The sequence below is a fragment of the Carlito syrichta genome, unplaced genomic scaffold (assembly GCF_000164805.1).
Source record: "Carlito syrichta isolate Samal-C Ts95f unplaced genomic scaffold, Tarsius_syrichta-2.0.1 Scaffold288608, whole genome shotgun sequence".
NCBI lineage: Eukaryota > Metazoa > Chordata > Mammalia > Primates > Tarsiidae > Carlito > Carlito syrichta.
The window spans coordinates 13,457-32,948 of record NW_007232704.1 but is presented as its reverse complement, the minus strand read 5'-3'; the positions used below and the strand labels follow the sequence as shown (position 1 = coordinate 32,948).

At 35.5% G+C, this 19,492-nt stretch overlaps 1 protein-coding gene across 1 annotated transcript in view; it reads left to right on the top strand.

Annotated features, from left to right (window-relative positions):
* The window catches only part of LOC103255883, a 61,895-nt gene extending 50,220 nt beyond the window's left edge, over positions 1 to 11,675 (top strand). Inside the window, exons 2-4 of the mRNA XM_008053805.2 lie at positions 7,239 to 7,361; positions 11,242 to 11,337; positions 11,577 to 11,675. Coding sequence (XP_008051996.2) covers positions 7,239 to 7,361; positions 11,242 to 11,337; positions 11,577 to 11,675 — 318 coding nt within the window. The remainder of the gene's footprint in view (positions 1 to 7,238; positions 7,362 to 11,241; positions 11,338 to 11,576) is intronic.
* Positions 11,676 to 19,492: the final 7,817 nt, after the last annotated feature.

Sequence of the window (19,492 nt, the reverse complement as noted above, 5' to 3'; positions counted from 1 at the left end):
TCAAGCCTGTCTGAAAATCAGAATTTGTACTGTATCACAGCGGTCCCCAACCTTTCTGGCATCAGGAACTGGTTTCATGGAAGATAATTTTTCCACTACTGGAGGAGGGGAAGGGAAATGGTTTTGGGATGATTCAAGTGCATAACATTTACTGTGAACTTTATTTCTATTATTATTACATTGTAATATATAATGAGATAATTGTACAACTCACCATAAAAAAGAGGGCAGATGGAAGTGGTAAGTAAAATAATGGGCGGGCCACATGTTGACTAAAATAAGTATTGGATTCTGACTTAAAGCCTGCCACCAGATGCAGCTATACAATTGATGTACATCAACTCACTCGCCACTCACTGATAGGGTTTTGATATGTGTCTGCATGCAATTGACTTATTATGGTTTCTGTGCAGTCAAACCTCACTGCCATTGTTAATTTTCACTTACACCCACTCCCCAGTGTTAGCATCACCTCCTCCATCCCACCTCAGATTATCAGGCATAAGATTCTCATAAGTGTGCAACCTAGATTGCTTGCACGTGCAGTTCACAATAAGATTTGTGCTCCTCTGAGAATCTAATGCCACTGCTGATCTGACAGGAGGTGGATCTTAGGTGGTAATGCCAATGATGGAGAACAGGTATAAATACAGATGAAGTTTCTCTGCTTGCCACTCATCTCATGCTGTGCAGCTGGGCTCCTAACCATGGCCCAGGGTTGGGACCCATGCTGTATCACATTGCCTTCCTGCTATTGCTCTTTAAAATAGTACATAATTTTATTTTCCTACTTCATCCTTCAAGTTTAGCTATAGTCCTTGTATAGCACAGTTAATCAAGGACATTTTAAATCATCAAATAAATGGTAACACAGTGTCTTCACATACCAGACTAGTAAATATCTGTGGAAGGTAAGAACGGAGGGAATAGAAGAAAGGGTTCTGATTCTTTCCTATAGACACTGAAACCATCTAGAAATTATTGACTTGTAACAGAACATTGTTTAAACTCAATTTGCACTCATTTTTGAAAATATCTGTAGTAGAGTAATTATCTTGTGATGGTACTAAGGAGCTATAGACTAACTTGAAGAGTTATTTATTTTAATAGAATATAGGAAGTATATTTTGTCTCAGGACTCACAGTTGTTACCTTTCTGTTTAGAATAAAACAAGGAGGTTCGGTATTGCTGATCTGTGGATTGTGTTATTCTGATGCTCTTCACAAACTAGTGCAGATCATGGCATATTTAGTTTTAGTAGGGACACTTATGAGTAATGCTTATAAACTTCTTCAAAACCATTGATATTTTAAGGCAAGCATTCTGGTTTACAGAAATATTGGAGGAAAATGACTAAGCAGCCATCCATTTTGAGGCAAACCACCCCTCAAGAAATGTAGTTTGATGATATTATTAGCTCCTAAAGAGTAATATACATGTCTCCTATAGGCTTCTTTGCTTCAAGACTTATAGTCTTAAGCCTAAGGGATCTTGTCCTCAGGTTTCTAATAATCAGCTAACAATTAAGACAAGAAATATATTATCACTATATTTAGGGCCATATCCTGCCATAATCCAGGGGATAATTTACTCGAGTGAAATTTATATTCCAGGAAACACAGATCAGGAAAAGTAAAGCAACTTTCTTTGTGAAACTTACACCTCTATGTTACTAGTGCTGCTGTTTTCCCAACATTTCTAGTTTGGGACAGAATAGTAGAAGATGCAACATAGATCTCTTGTATATTTCTTGTGGTTGGAGAAATACATCAGAGGAAAATAAAGTTTCTCTGTGGGTGTTGGGCCAGCCATGAAGGATATTATATTCTGCTACAGGTGAGCAGAATCTAGTGTATAAAGGTGTCAGCCAGAGGATCTAGAATGTTGCTGGTAGATGTGAGGCAGACTTATCCAGGGGCAGTGTCAATGTTATTAGGGCCAGACTACTGCTGTCAAAGGAGAGGACTCTCAGACATTGCAGGTGTCTCTTTGGCACATTGGTTTAACATTGAGCTTCAAGAGATTTTTAAGTTGGGGAAATTAGTACTGGAGTCCAAGTTCTGTGAGCCAGTTACTTTGTTTTGCAGAGATTTGAACTTGACCATGTTGTTAATTTTTTTCTCATAAAAACTTATTTTGATCTTGTGAAAATGTAGATTTTTAGTATGAACAGAAAGTTACCTCAGTTCTTTGCCCTAAGAAATTTTTATAATTCTAATAAGGCTCCCTTGGGATAGTGGTAAAATATAGTAGAGCATACAATAGATTATAACTTTCTAAATGTAGAGCACTGGAAGACTCCGCATGCAATAAAAAGACCTTAAACTGTGTAAACATTGAAAACTTCAAGGTAATTACAAAGAAGAACATTAGGATTAAAAAACAGATTGGGGAAAATGCAAGCATTAAATATGCCAGCAACTCTGTTGTATAGCAATCAGTAACCTGGTTTATGGAGTCAAATGTGATTCACAACCCTACCAACTAGCTGGGTGATCTTGGGCAAGCTACTTAACTTCTTCGTGCCAAGTTTAATTTTCTGTAAAGTAATATTTCTTAATTAAATAAGATAATGTATATTATAAAGTATGTGGTATGTAATAAGCACTGAATTGTAGCTATGATTACAACAGATTATTCAGCTTGATTCAAATTTGTGAGCATCAAGATTTCAAAAATAAAAGAGACAAAGTATGTGGATGGTGTCTTAATTTGGAATCTGTACCACACCTCCCCACCACATGTAAAAAAAAAATCCACATCAAAGTCTTCATTCTCCATGAAGTCATTCTTAAATGCCTACCTGACCCAACCAAAAATGACTTCTTCCTCCCTTTATCTCTTGCAGTCCTCTGTAAGTAGAGTTCATGTTTTTCCTTGAGCATTTCTCATAATGAAACTATGTACTGAAGGCATTTGTGTTTTTTCTTATATTCACAAGTAAATTATAAACTTTTTGATTATTTTAACATAATCTTTTTATCCTATGAATATTCTAATACAAAATGGACTTTGAAAAAAATGTAGATATATTTAAATGACTTTTCACTACTATTTTCTACAGTATTTACATTTTGTATCATACTGAAATTCTTGAATAGAACATGTGCTATGTTGTATGATATGTCTGTAAGGAAAGCTATGTGAATTTTAAAGTGTCCATTTTGGTCTCTAGATAGTACATTCATTCTGCAAACGGCTCTATGTGAATACCAAATTTAAAGCTCAACTTAAGTCTAACTTTATGTTATTATAACTGATGACCCTGTTGAATGTGTAGTCTAAAAATAATTATAGATACCGTATCCTACCCAGGGTAACACAGGGGTTAGTCAATGAAAGCAAAGTATGATTGTTATATGTAACATCTGTATTTAGATGCATCCAAGTGTATATATTATATTTTTTTCCTTTGGAGGAATTCTACTATATTCAGCCTTGTTACTTGTAAAAATATCAGCTTTATATTTTATGTAGAAATGTAGAGCAAAGAAATGGCACACAGGAAAAATCTTTTCTAGCTGTCATAAAATTATACATTCTATATGTAACATACGGTAATGATTGACATCCAAATTACTTCTGTTTAGTACTGTTGAGTGATGACATTTTTTCCGTATATTTATTTCATTTTTTGATTTCATTAATTTCAAATTCATAGACACAAAGAATGGTTAAATTCTATTTATAATATCCATGTACAAATATTTTTGATGAAGAAGAGTTAGGAAGAGGTGCATTTAGTATCAATTCTAGCTGTTGCTTGGATTATTCTATTATATGAACATTGACATTTTCCTGAGGAGGTGAAGATAGCATTGAGTCTTACAGACTGGATATTCTGAACATCAGATTTGAATGTCTGCCTTTTGATGTAGGTGAAATAAACCTTAAAATTCATATACAATTATATCTTCGCATGCTCTTCTCAAACAATGGAACATAATTTTTTTTTTTTTTTTTTTGGTTTTAGTTGGGGGTCTCCCTCTGTTGCTCTGGCTAGAGTATAGTGGTATGTTCATGGTTCACGGCAGCCTCACCCTCCTGGGCTCAAGCAATACTCTTACCACAATCCTCCAAGTAGCTTGGATTGCAGGTGCACACCACCACACCTGGCTAATGTTTGTATTTTTGTATTTTTTGTTGACACGAGGTCACTCTATGTTGCCCAGGCTTATCTCACACACCTGGGCTAAAGCATTCCTCCCTCCTTGGCCTCTCAAGGTACTGAGATTATAGTCATGAGCCACCTCTCCTACCTGGAACATAATATTAATTTAAATTTTATCTTAGAATTTCCCTACTTATTTTATTTAATTTTACTTATTATATCTTGAAAATGTCAGAAGAAGTAGTAAAAATGGAGAGGCAAGCTGGTGAGTTGATGGGATATGTGCATCAAAGAAGGGGTGAGAAATTGACATTTGACCAGGACTGGATATTGAACAGCACTATTTATTGAGATGACTTTACAGAATATCTACTCACTGCTTCATTTACATTGTGTTTTGTGAAGGACTATCAAAGTTGATTATTTTGTGAGAGTATAGTCATTTTAAAAGGCTTTTTGTAAGATCACAGTTTACTATAGTTGATAATTATGATTAGAATCATAAGTGACTTTATTTTAAGTAGTGTGAAAAAAAGTTCAAGTAATAGTCTAAAAAAATTAATAGTTTCTGCTTTCAAAATATATCCTACTACTTTGGGTAATATTTGAAATAGTCATAATTAAATATAACAGCATCATAGTGAAATCAGGGTAAAAAACAGCTCAGGTTTTTATAGCTCTATTTGGCATCTTGTCTACAACTGAACTAATTGAGATCGGCTTGAATGGAGGTAGAGGAAGTAGCTCCTATCTTGCGTCACTTATTTATTCAATCATTCAGTCATTTATTCAAGAAACATTCTTTGGATGCCTAGATGAGATACAAAGAAAAATACAAAATCCTTGTTTAAAAATGCCAAGGTAGAGCTTAAAAGTGGAAGACCAGGGAGAAGTAAGTCATTACAATACAATGTAATAACAATCTTATATAACAATCTGCTAGAGAAAATGGATAGTAGTCTGTAACTCTGCTGGATGGGGAAACTGAGGTATCTTCACATAAACTATGACATTTTAGTGCAGTCTTTAAAAATAGTAAGCGTTTTCCAGGAGAAAGACACTTTAGGCACAGAGAACAATATGAGTAAAGGCATAGATGCTTTGAAAGGCCTCAAGACTGTCTTTACCTTTGAATTACTTAGGAGCACACTTCCTTATTTCCATAACCATGTGAGTAAATGACAACAGAGGAACCAGGTCCCAGGTTGTGTAATTACTTAATGTTTATTGAACGTTATCATACTAGGAGCTAAACTGACTTTTGTTAGGCCCTTCCTCTACCCAGTGAGTATGGTCTAATTAAGAAGACAACCAAGACAGGGATTAAAGCAGCATCAAATCAATCAGCAGCTTCTTTAAGGGGCCAAGGGCTGTCCATATAGAGATTTATAGATTAACTGCAGCACTTTAAATTGCACTGGGAAGAAAATTGGCAGCAGGTGCAACTTCAGAGTGTAGATTTATTTTGCTTCTGGCAGTAGCAAAGGTAGATTGCTACTGCCAGATTCCAGCCCCTCTGAAATTGGGGGTTCAAGAGTAACCCCAATTAAGAGACCCACGTGCTATCCAGCTGTTTTCTAAGCTGCCAATAATAAACAAGAATATATAAAAACTATAAAATGTGCTGATATTAGATAATAAGGGTAGGATTTTGTACAATTTGGGGGTTATTCAGCCCGAAATTTGTAAAATAAGATATCCATTTGTGCAATTCAAAACCTTACTGATTGAAGTCTCTGAAAGATTATTGGAAATCATCTCTAAGAATTTTATTACAGGGCTATAATTAAAATTGTCATAACTTTGTGTTTGTATAAATATCATAGAAAAATGTTAATCTTCAATTTGTTTACAATAAAACACAGAAAATTCTATTTTAGCAGTCAAAGTAAGTGATTTTAGTCTAATCTCAATAGTGTATGCCAAAGACAATTTTTTTCAAAGTTACAGATGTATCGCCATTATAATGTCTGAATAGAGTTCTAAAATGAAAAGCAAGCATTTCTTTTGCTTTTATGATTTGCATCATATGAAATTGTTGGCTCAATCAATGTAAATTATTAAAATGTGTATTTAATTTTAGGCCTACCCAATAGTAATGTAATAGACTGAGTAATAAGTAGTGCCACAGTAGGGATAATACGTGGCTGAACTACTTTGTGTGTATTTCCTCACATATTTCATTCCTACTCGTCTTGATTTTGATGGTAGAATCTGTTTGCTTTCTCATATTCTCTGTATTTATTGTTCACTTGTCCATTTTGGCTGAACACTGAGCTAGAATTTTGAAACCACCTAATATTCCTGTGAACTTGGGCAGACTATTTAAATACTGTGAGCCACCACTGATTCATCCTTAAAATGGTGATAATGATACTGGTTCTGCCTCTCTCACAGGGGTGCTGGGAGGATCAAATAATTCAGTGCTTTCAAAAGTATCAACTTATAGGCAGTTAAAGGAGATGTCATATTGATTGCACATCTTGAAGTTTGTATTTGAACATATTATAAAAGCAAGTTTGTCTTATTTAATAGGTGTGTGATACTCTTTTAGCAGAGTGAGAGAACTTAACTAAGGAGGTCAAGTATTCCCCCGACAGTTTGCATAAGTATCTTTATGCCCACAAGTGTGGATCTGAGTGTTAACCACAGGCACCTTCTCCCAGAACTTCAACTCCATTGTCGTGCAGGTCATGACTCCTAGAGCAATACAATTTCACATCCTTTCCTGTCATCCTTCACATGCTACAGGGAAGAGTTAGGCAGTAGATTTATTTCACGAGAAAAACTCCCCAAATATTAACCACAGAGACTGCGTATAGCTGCCGTTGAAATCTGCTTCAGAGAATTAATCTCTCTACTTGCCTCCCCTCTCCTATTCCTTCCAAACATTGGTGGGTTTTTGTCCAAATTCTTTTGCATTCAATATTTGTGGATGTGTAAACTATGTATGCACTTCAAGAGGTGTATACAATACTTTAAACTCTGAGGTCTTCCTTAATTTATAATTTGTTGCATCTGTGGTTGAAAGAATTACCATGCAATAACCAAGATGCAGATGCAGTTTAAAATATAGTGTCTTTGAAATTATATTGGTGAGTAACAAAGTTGTATTTCTCATTTCAGAGCATGATGAGTGCATCACAAATCAGCATAACTGCGATGAAAATGCTTTATGCTTCAACACTGTGGGTGGACACAACTGTGTTTGCAAGCCAGGCTATACGGGGAATGGAACCACTTGCAAAGGTAAAAGGTTTAAATGCCAGTACCTCTTCCATGATGTAGAATGCAATCCATCTCTGCTTTCTTCTACCCCTTTTCATCATTGTTCTATGCCTTCTGGGTAATTCCCACAGTCCTTGAGAACTTTGGTGTGTATGGCTCGTAGTCTTCCTGCCAGGACTTGCCATCCTCTGGGGTAACTTGAGTGTTTAAGTGAACAAACTGCTCAGCTCCTTTGACCTGAATAGTTTATTTCTCTATTCCTTTCTAGCAAACCACACTCATAACCACACTCTGGACATTTTTGTACAGAACTTCAACAATTTTTTTTTTTGAGATGTGTCTCACTCTGTCACCCAGGCTGGAGTACAGAAGCATGTCATAGCTCACTGTAGCCCTGACCTCTTGGGCTCAAGAGATCTTCCTCCCTTAGACTACCAAACTGGGACTACAGGAGTATGCCACTATGTCAAGCAATTTTTTTTGTGTTTGTTTGTTTTTTGTTTTTGTAGAGATGAAGTCTTACTATGTTGCCCAGGCAGGTCTCAAACTCCTGGTCTCAAGTGACCCTCCTGCCTCAGCCTTCCAAAGTGCTGGGATTCCTCTGCCCAGCCTTAAACTTAGCATTTTATTGTTAGTCCCAAGTTCCTTTCCTTCCAGTTTGCTCAGTCTGTTCCTTCCTCTTGATCTTCAACTTCCTTGAATCTTTCTTTTCATTCAGTTTACCAGTTTTTCAAGCTTTAGATATTTCTTTTTTAGCCCAAATGCGTATATCATGACAGCTATTTTTCTGGCAGCCTCATCAGTCGTACTGTTTGACTACCATAATCCACTGTGAAATAAATCTATTTTTGATCAGTCTGACAGTTTCTCTTCTCTGTTCTCTTGAGAGCTGCAGGCGCTACTATAGAGGGTTAATTAACTGTGCATATTGGGTCTCTGTGTTGTGTTGTCCCTTCCCATTTTAGCTGCTCTGTCAATGCCAATTGATAATTCTTTTACATGTCCTATTGAGGTCAGATTTCTATTTCCAGCAATGGATAATTCAACTGTAGTTCGCCATCCATTAACTTACTTTTTTTTTTTTCCTTCATCAGATAAACCTACCTCCTACTTCACAAGGGAAATAGAGGACTATTTTGGAAACACTCCTAATTCCCATATTATATTTCTTGTTATGCCATATGATTTGTTTAACTTAGGCATTTCAAGCTTCAAAACTGCCTATTCTTCATTTGTACTGTGTCCCTTACTCAGAGTTCATTCGGATCAATTTGCTGTGATACTGTATACTTGGGAGTTAGGAAAGATCAAGGACTAGCTGTAGATGCAGTGGCTCATGAGCAGGGGACTTAAGGCCCATTCTACAACAACACATAGGAGCCAGACATGCACAGGCCAGAGGATTACTCTGACTTTGAAAACTGTATGAAAATCTTTAGTGTAAGTCATCATAAGGAAGGCTTACTCATTTAGGGATTCAAATTCCACAAATATTTGTTAGGAAAATTGGACAAATTCTGAGAAAAGGCAAACTTCCAGAGGATACAATGTAGTGTAGTAGTCTCCCCTTATCTATGGTTTCACTTTTGATGGTTTTAGTTACCCATTATCAACTGCAGTCCAAAAATATTCAATGGAAAATTCCAGAAATAAACAATTCATAAGTTTTAAATAGTGCACCATTCTGAGTAGTGTGATGAAATCTGGTATCATCCTGCCCTGTCCCACCTGGGATGTGAATCATTCCTTTGTCCAGCATATTCCCACGGTCTATGCTACCCCCACCCATTCATCAGACACTTAGTAGCCTTCTTGGTTATCAGATCAATTGATACTTAATAATGGCTTCAAAACACAACAGTAGTGATGCTGGCATGTTGTTATTGTTCTATTTTGTTATAAGTTATTGTTGTCTTACTGTTCCTAATTTATAAATTAAATTTGTCATGTATGTATAGGAAAAAACATAGCATGTATAGGGTTCATTACTATCCACAGTTTCAGGCATCCACTGGGGGGAACTGCTATATAACTAAAGCCTTAGTACTTCACCCAAAGCATCTGATATTCTGAGAGTTTGGGCTTAAGATTTCATCTGGGAGCCCTAGCTTCTTTTTCTTATTTCTACTTGATTTAATATGAAAAACATTTATAACATAAAGAACTCTTAAAATAATGAGCAGAAGTAAAGAGATAATTCTTATATTTGTAGGAAGAAAAACTTTCAAGGAAATATAAATTCTTTCTGAAAGTTAGGACTATAGGTTTTCTGAATAAAAACTCTCTAGTTCCTGTGTGTATCTCTTCTGGGAATGGAAAAAAACTGAGAGATAAGTAGCTTAGATATAGGATCTGAAGATCCAAATCGTTGAGTTCTGTGCTGTATCAAAAGGCTGCAACCTTGCAAATTACTCCAAGGAAAATATATACATGGTCTGGCAGATGCATTCTCTATTACTTATGAAGTATAAGAGGTTTAAATTCTAAATCCCTTTGCAAATCCTTGCTTAGTAGCTTTTTTGTTTGTTTATTTTTTTCTTTGTCTAGGATGAAGACAGACTTAGGATATAGAACCAAAGAAGCCAGATGGCCTCTTTGGACCCATTTCTTTAACTCAGCACCAGACTTTTAGATTTCTATATTTTACCACTCTGGTAAAGTGTATTCTAGCTAACTAGAGGAAGCACATGCCAGAAAACTAGAGAAAAACCTTTTGCCCCAATGCTAGGAACAAGCTGGTCTAATTCATTTATGACAAACCTTGTCAGACTAAGCAGCCCCTGAACCTTACAAAGCCAAAGAATGAGTTGAAATGGAGACAGAAGCTTCTAAAGGATCTCAGTCTCATGTATCTTATTTTTCTCGCCGTCTTCTTTTCTGTGCTTTTTTGAAGGCAGCATATCTCAAAAGATCATCCTTGCAATGGTTCAGACCTTGGCTCCTTTTATTACTTACAGAATAACTTTCCCAAACCCCTTCTAATACAACAGGCTGTGCAATGATTTTGCTCTTGATCCTGAATCCTCACCTATTCTTAGCCGAGGAATTCAAGACACTCCCTGACGATCACTCTAGCGATTTTTTCTTACTATTGGTTAACTCATCATCAAGACTGGCTAATTTGAAGAATGGAGTATATTTCTACTATTTTGGCACCTTGGCCAGTATGTAAAATGGTCAGAGCCTACTGAGATTCAACCACTTCCTATTTCCTGATCTTAGTCTCTAGATGGTGATTGGCTCCATATAGGATCACTGCTATTTTTTAGGCTTATTTTCAAGTTGGATTGTTACAATGAGATGAAATCTGAGTTGGTTTTTTTTTTGTTTTTTTTTTGAGTTGGAGTCTCACTCTGTTGCCCAGGCTGGAGTTCAGGGGCATGCTCATAGTCACTGCAGCCTCAACCTGCTGGGCTCAGGTGATCCTTCCACCTCACCTTCCAAGTAGCTGGAATTATAGGCACGGGCCACCATGCCCAACTAATTTTTTGATTTATTGTAGAGATGAGGTCTCGCCAAGTTGCTCAGGCTGGTCTCAAACCTGTGGGCTCAGGCAATCCTCTTGCCTCGACCTTCCAAAGTGCTGGGATTATAGGAGTGAGCCACCGTGCCCAGCTGCAATCTGAGTTTTAACCTATTGTGTTGGGTTACTGTTTTTTGTTAAAGAAATTTCAGTATTTTGTTTTACAGGTGAAATATGTCTTTCACATCAAAAAGAGTACTGTTTTACAAATTGTGTTGAGTTTTTTACATGTATAGAAAATATTATATGAAAATGAAAATATAATAGTTTTTATAATTTGATAGTCACAACTCCAAGGGCATGGCACAAAGCTAGGTTTGGAACTTAATAAACTGCTTACTTCTAAAGTGCTAAAATCATGTATCTGAATTATTTTAGCATTTTGCAGAGATGGCTGTAGGAATGGAGGAGCCTGCATTGCCGCTAATGTGTGTGCCTGCCCACAAGGCTTCACTGGACCCAGCTGTGAAACGGGTAAGAATATCATTTCATCTTCTAGAAAATGAATTTTTATGCCAATGCATAAAGTAATCCGTGAGGAAAATAATGTTTCAAGTTTCAAGTGGGCTTTCAAAGCATGGAGCTATTAATAAGGAAGTTCCAGAAGGGAGGAGGAGGGAAGTTTCAGTGATGCATTTCACTGGGCAATTCCCCAAAGTCACTCTAAAAAGGTTTAGCTGCTACTATAACTAAACACATATTGAACTTTTCAGAAGGATGTGTGGAATTACCCAGGATTTCATGACTTCACAATTCGTTTTACTCATTTGGAGCCCATTTATACTGGAATCTATGATCGTATTAAAGCATAGAGTTCAAGCTTATGGCCAACTCAGTGCCTAAGACACACTCCCTCCTGAATCCACAATTGAGAATCTTTAATAAATTCTTATCTGGCCCATCCAGTATTCACTCACTGTTATTTCTTTAGAAAATATTTAAAGTTTTCTACTCCTTAATTATCTCTTATCTAAGTCCACTCTGAACTTATTCTTTCTGATGGATACTACTACTAGAAAATTTTTTAAAATTTAAAACCAGTATATAGTCTGCATATAGTTTATGACCACTAAGTAAAATGCTTTGTCAGATGAAAAACAAATCTTGAGACTACAAGAGAGCTTTGAGTATAGGTCCTAATTAAAATCATGTTAGTAGTAGTGTTGGTTGCTTCTGGTTGTCAGTTCCAACAGCAGATGGCCCCAGAGAGTCTGGTGATTCTCCCTTAGAGAAAGCTGCTGCCACTGGTGATTGATGGTTGTCATCTAACATTGTCTTCATAAAGCTCAGTGCAATAGATGCAGTGCACGCTCTGATTCTACTTCACTTGCAGAGTCATCTGGCTTAATACAAACACTGACTTGCGTAAGACAGAATCTGTTCTGCTCCATTTGGGAAGTGAACATTTTACTGAATAGACACTGACTGTGCAGAAGGATGTTCACAAAAAGAGACATCACAAGATTGTCTCTTTCTACAAGTACCTCTAAGTGGTGTTTTTTAAAAAACTTCAGTCACTAATTGATTTGAAAAGTCTCTAACAGAAAATACATAGCAACTATTTTTGATCTTTGGGACCCTTTCTTGAGTGGATCATTTCCTAAATCAGGAATTTCCCAAATTTACTGTGCATGTGAATCACCTATAGAGCTCGTTAACATGTTAGAAATCAAAATTTTGGGTAGTTAACTAACATAGAATTTACTAGATAAAAATCAGGCGCCTCTAACACAACAGTCCTCATATACATTTCTGTCCCATGATCTCCACCAGTACACCCACACTTATCGGGGTGTACTGTGGACCTCCTGAATTATCCTTGAACACCTCTGGTGACTAGGTTTCTTCAATAACGTATTTTGTGCTGCTTCTCGTGCAGAGTCTAGAACAGAAATACTGGCATTTTCAGGACATATCAATGGTGTGAGGATAATGGCGTGGAATTTTGAAAATAAAAGCTGTCCCAGAAAATCTGGGATGAATAGTAGCCATGTATAATTCTGAATATCATTCTTCTACCAGGGAAAAAAAAGTCATAAGACTGTGAAAATCTGGAATGGCATAAAATTAATTTTGGCAATGTAATATTTAAGACTGGAGTTAAAAATAACCCAACAAAATATGTTAATTATCCTTGAACTTTTAGTCTATAAGAAGACAATCCCAGACTGATTCTTAAGTAACTGTCTGTAACAGCCAAGGGCTTTGAGAACACATGTGGGCTCAAAATCTACTTTTTACTTGTTATGTGGCCTCAGGCAAGTTACTTAACTTCTCAGTGTATTGTACCCTCTTCAAAGGTAGCTATTATCTCCATTTACATGGAAAAATATTGGATTCAGAGTGATTAATTTTTTCCTAAAATCAGACTTAGCAGCTGAATACAAAAAGTCTCTTTACTCCCAGATCCGAGCTTTTTGTCCAGTGCATCTCAATATGTTTCTTTGGGGGATCTTAAATCCAAAGACCCCAAACTCAATTCATCATCTCCACCATGACTCTTGTGTCCTATTCTCCTCCTTTCCTCTACCAAAACTTGATTCTTCACTTCTGTTCTTTATTTCAGTGAATAGCCACTGTATCTACCAAGTTTTCTAGGCCAGTCCTTGAGGAGTCAGCTCCCTCTTGCTTTTGATTTTGTGTTTTTAACCAGGATTTATTTCTTTGCATTCTGGCTGGTGCTACAGATGTACAGGGCTTTCAGTTTTGTCTTTCTCCAGTCCACTATCCATAGAATATCAGAGCACAAATATGATCATATTACCCGATGTTGAAACAAACTTTGGTGTCCCCTAATGTTGTCTGGATAAATGCCACCTTTAAAAACATAATATAGAAGGTCCTTCTGTTACAGATCACAACTTTGTTACTTGTTGCTGGCAGTTCAAATGAACAAGCACAAGATGTAGTGCAAGAAAAGTGACTTTATTCTAAAAGCTTGCAGATGGGGAAATGGCCAGGCTCATGCCTCAGAGAAACCATTTCAAAATATTGGGCTAAGGGTAGGAGAGTTTATAGGGAAAAGATGGAATGAGGGGTATTCGTAGGTAGTGCAGGATATAGAGCTACAGGTTTTGCACTGATGACCATCCTGAATTGTTCTCCGTATGGACATCATCTCAATTGTGGCCAGGTTATAGATTATCCTCCTGGGAGTGACTTCTGAATCTTGCCATGGTGTCTGCAAGCACTGGTGATTTCTGAACAATGAGGCTCTAAGCCCAGCTTGTTCCAAGATTAGCTTCTGAAGTTTCTTGAGCAAGTCCACAATTAGAGCTATGGATATGTGTTTAATCATAATTGCAGGATTATTGTGAGAGTGGAGCACAAATAGGAAAAGAAAGAAAAAAAATCCTTAAATATTCCTACAATTTGCATCGTGAAGTTAACTACAAAAAAGGAGTTTTCAAAAACTGGGATTCTCAGTTACACTTCAAGATTAGGCTTCGTGCTTATCCACCCAGCTTTACCCTCTTGTCCTTCTGTCTTCTTACCTCATTACTACCCCAGGCATTGAGCATCATGAGAGCACAGGGTGTATCTCATTCTCTTTTGTGTCTACAGTATAAGGTCTGCACCTTAGTAGGTAGGTATTCCATAAATATTCAGTGAATAAATAAATGCATAAATGAATGATCAATCAAACGACGAGGAAAAGGATGGCATAGTTGTTTCTGTATTTACTGGACTTTTTTGTATGTTAGTTTAAAGAGGCCTTTAGGGCTATCTGGTCCTCATATCTGCCTCATATGGCAGATGAAGTAATTAAGGCTCAGAGAAAAGTAACTTAGGTGTTTCATTGTAGATCCAGATCTGCATTCTTGAATTCAGGTCTTCTGAGTTCCTGTCTAGCATTTCTCTTTTCCTTCCTTCCTCTTTCCCTTCTTCCTTCCTTCCTCCTTCCATGCTTCCCTTTCTTCGTTTCTTTCTGCTTTCCTTTTTTTTTTCTACCTGCTCAGGAATTCATCATACTCTCATCCGTCATCAAGTCTGTGCTTTTTCTTCTGCCCCAATTGCCAAATAATCCTGTTGTCTTTAACAGTGAAAGTGGTGACAACACCTGGATTGTCAAATTTTCCAAGCATAGGGATGGCCTAAATTTGGCTTGCTAGAGCTGGATGCTGCCTGATAACTTAGGGAGGAAACTGATTTGCAATCCCAGTGGCCATCTACTGAGCATTCACTGAGGATGAAGTAATAGGATTTACTTGTTTTTCAAAAGACAATCTTAACGTGCATGATATTGACCAACCTTGTTACTTTAGTTGAGGTCTGTCTTGGGCCACGCCCCCTCATTTATTTAGTCTGCTTCTTCATCATTTGTATCTTAGTTGCATGTGTATTTTAGGAATGCTTCATGTACCACCTTCACAAAGGGCTGTGTGTATGCTTCTTATCAAGCAAAATTAATTTTTTCATAGACTTCTTTTTTAGTCACTATATAAAATCACCCACATGTACAACATAACTTCATTTTTAATTAAACATCCTAATATTCGATCAGGTGTTTAACTTGGATTTAGCAGGGTGATTATTTCTTGGGTAACTCAATAAAATGTATTAGAAATCTATGTGCTGAGGTTTACAACTCTATCACTGCCATACTGTATTTATTACACGATTGCTAACCCTCAGCAAACATGTCTGATGATCTAATTAATATGCATAGCTGTCCTATTATACTAAAAGCAAATCTTTCAGTAATGATTTAAAGCGTAACTCTAAAAGATTTGACAGTTCCCTACAAGCAACTGCTGACTTAAAGCAAATTAAAATGGGGAAAAGTTGGTAACAAATGGCAAAACTGAAAAAAAACATGCTGCAGTATCAAAGAGGAGCTCAGAGACATTTTGATGATAAATACTTCTTTTCCTTCCTGTGCATAAAATAATGAATTTCTTAGCCACAAATCAAAACTTGAGATGAGATTTTAATTATTTTTAGTGAGTAGTTAAATGAATATAAATTTAAGGTGCATTCCTAAGTGTTTTGTAGCTTTTTAATATATGTTGTTTCAAAATGAAGCATGAAGTATGCCTTGCATGTTGCTTTTCTTCAAAAGTAACTTCAAATGAATTGAGTTTGGTTGATTTAAAAAAAAAAAACTTTATTACTAGTATAGTATAGATAATAGATATATTTTTTTTTAGCGAAAAAGTTATTTTACTAGTTGTATATACCGTTAGCATTTATTATTATTAATGTCAAAATATTAAGTTTTCTGATATGGTTGAGTTAGCACATTTTTCATCATAAAAGAGATATGTTAATTTAATTTCTTGAATGCTTAGTTTTTAAGGCATATTTTTCAGAAATGGTCATCAATTTGTATCCTCTTACTTAGAAAAGCTGAAAAAATTCAGAAACGAGAAAATTCTGGCAAAGCATACTTTTTCCCATCAAAATGACTGACAGTGAAAATCTATTACCAAAACATACATCTTTTTGTGAGAGAAGAGCATAATTTGAGTAGAAAACTTGAGATAATTTAATAAACCTAGTTTAAAAAAAGAAAGAAAAACCTTTGATATCTTTGCTCTATTTTTGAATTTTTCTTCTCTAGCTAAACAAACTTCATGGGCAAGAATCACTAAATGAATTTTATTGCAATAAAAAAATTGGAATGAAGGAACCTCTGCTCATAGTACTTTTGTGAATCTGAATTTCCCAGGGGAGGAGATGGGAAGCAGATCATTGGGTACATACGTAGTGGATAATGTGGGCACATACCTATTGGGGAGCCTGTTAATTTGCCTAAGAAGGGGTTTATACTCATACTTGTTAAGACACATCTGATCTTGAAACTCAGTCTCCAGTGATACAGGTGATTAAATTACATTTGATGAATGAATATGTATTAAGGAACTTTATATGGATTAGGAGTTTAGATCCCAGTGATACTTTTCCTGTTATAAAAAGAACAAATGAAAATGAAAAACAGACAAAGGCACTCTCATCAAAGGCTTTTTGACCCTATCCTGCGTGAGTTGACTTTGGTTCCCTCTATGTTAGTGATCCTTAACTTCTTTTAAATAAGATTCCAATTGCTTACTGTTATATCAAGTCTTGGTCCTCCTTGAAGAACTTAACATAGTGGTCAAGAACACAAAAATTAAAATTAAAAAGGCATTGTCCCAAGTCCCAGCTCTACTGCTGACCAGCTGTGTAACTCTTTTCATGTTATTTCATTTTTCTATGCCTGAATTTACCCATGTATAAAATAAAGATAACAGTAATATTTACTTCATGAGTTTGTTCTGGAGATTAAATGAAGTAAGGCATATAACACTGTGTCAGGGTCTTGATAAGTACTCAATAGATGATATAAATGTGATTATACTGTAAATTTTAAGTTAAATTGTGTGTAAAATTTTATATACTGAATTGTTTGAGGTTCTTGGACATTCTTCAGTTAGATGGAGATGCCCTGAGATGTTATAAAAGAAAGATTAAGATTAATAAAGAATTCTAGTTATCTTTACTTGTTTATAAATCAGTTTTAAGTATAATTATACTATACTGTAGTGGTTTAAAGTGTTTAACAATTTGCATTCTTTATATTTACCTAAAAATTGCTTTATTTTAGTTCTATTGCAAATCTTTAAAAATTAATGTTTTATGGAAATCTAAGTCTTTGTATTATTCAAAAAGCAGTTAAAAGTTCTCAGTGTTAAATCTCAAAGTCATTCTTCCAAGTCCTTCAGGTTAATTGGAAAAAATGTAACTCACTTTTTCGATGTATCAGTCATGTATAATAGATAACAGATATGATGGGGAAAAATTTCAGACTCTTTTATTGTAAGGCCTACCTAATTAACACTGGAAATGAGGACACATCATGAAATTAATGTAAGGGAAAAAAATAGCTTTTAAGCTGTTAGAGAGCTGGTCTCCAAGAAAAAAAATAAAAACCAAGTGGAATTGTTTAAGAATTTGGAAAATATCTCCACTTTGCTTTAAAAATATTGATTTTTTAAATGCGTCACCTTTGTATATTAACTTGTATTGCGTTATTAAATTCTTAAAATCTGTATTCCCTCTTGTTTCATTTTTATTTAAAAAGTTATATTCATTTTTACTTAAAAATGAATTAACTGAATACATGGTATAAAACTTAAAAGTATAAAAACATATAATGAAAAGTAAAATTTCTTTCATAACCCTTTTCCATTCATTGCTTTTTTCCCTTAAAAATGCATCCTGGAAATTTATAGCATAGATAAGCCCTTGTTAGACAGAGTGGTTCAAGTAGAAAAGCCAAGTCCTGCTGCTACTTAAACAATAGACTTTTAATTTGTAAAAGTCTAGTTGTCAGTGGGAATATACATCTTGGGTATGAGATCTTTCACTTCCTTTGGGTATGCTCATATATTGGCCGGGAATGTTCTATACTTTTCTCATTCATAATATCTAAATTTTTTTTACATAGATAGGCTGATTAACTTTTGATGTAAAAGTATAATGATCAAAAGTATAATGGGGAAGGTTACAAACTTCATATTTGGAGAAACATTAGAAAGGGATAGAGATGAACAGCTGTCTGGGACTTGGTCTTCTCTAATTTATGTATAGAAGGCAGTGGGTTTTTATTTATTTATTTATTAGAAAGCAGGATTTATTGAGAACAGAAAAGCTTCCACAGTGGGAAAGGACCTGAGTGGGTTGCCCTGCAGCGTTTTATTTATACTCAAATTATTTTTGCTTCTTGCATTCTATTTCCTTGTTTCATTTACTTCTTCTTGAAGGACATATTTTAGCACTCTCTTGGAGCAGACCCATAAGTGGCAGACTTTTAGGTGTAGAATTCTAGCTTGCTTTCTAAGCACTGTGAAAGCAGTATTTCATTGTTTTAGAGGTCTCTGAGTTTTCTATTCAGAAGTCTGCTTTCAGTTCAATTGTAATTCATTTGAAATCACTGTCTTTTTCTCTCTAATTGCTTTTAAGATCCCTTTTCCCTTGGGGTATGTGGTTTCAAAGCCTTGTACCTGGGTATGGATTCATTTATTTATTTTTATCTTGCTAAGGGCTCCTTTAGATGATTGAATCTGAAGAGCTATCTCTTTCATCAATTTTGGAAAACATTCAATGTTTATCTTCTTGACTATTGCTTCTTTCCCATGTTCTTCATTCTCTCCTCTAGACTTCCTACAGGATATGTGTTGGCCCATGTCTATTTCTTCCATTTCGTTTGTATTTCTTATGTCTTTATCGCTCAGTACTGTGCCTTTAGTAATTTGTTCATATCTACCCTCTAGTGTATAGACTAATTTCTCAGCTTTATTTAGTCTTTAGTTTATCCATTGAATTTCAAACATTTGAAGAACTTTTTAATTTCTAGAAGTTCTCTTTTTCATATCATTTTGGTTCTATTTTCCTTAGTTCTTATTCTTTTGTTGTGACTTTGTCTCTTCCTTTTATGTCTTAATAATTTTAAGCATACTTACATTATACAATACTCTTTATGATGTTTCTCCATGGTCTGAAATTCAAAGAGATCTAAATCTGTCTTTTATTGTGTTTGCTGACTTTTGCCCATGATGAAATGTTTCCCCATGTGTTTTGTACTTTTGGTGTCTGACTTTATTATCTTCATTGAAGCTTTACATGTGAAGTCTAGGGTCTTTTCTCT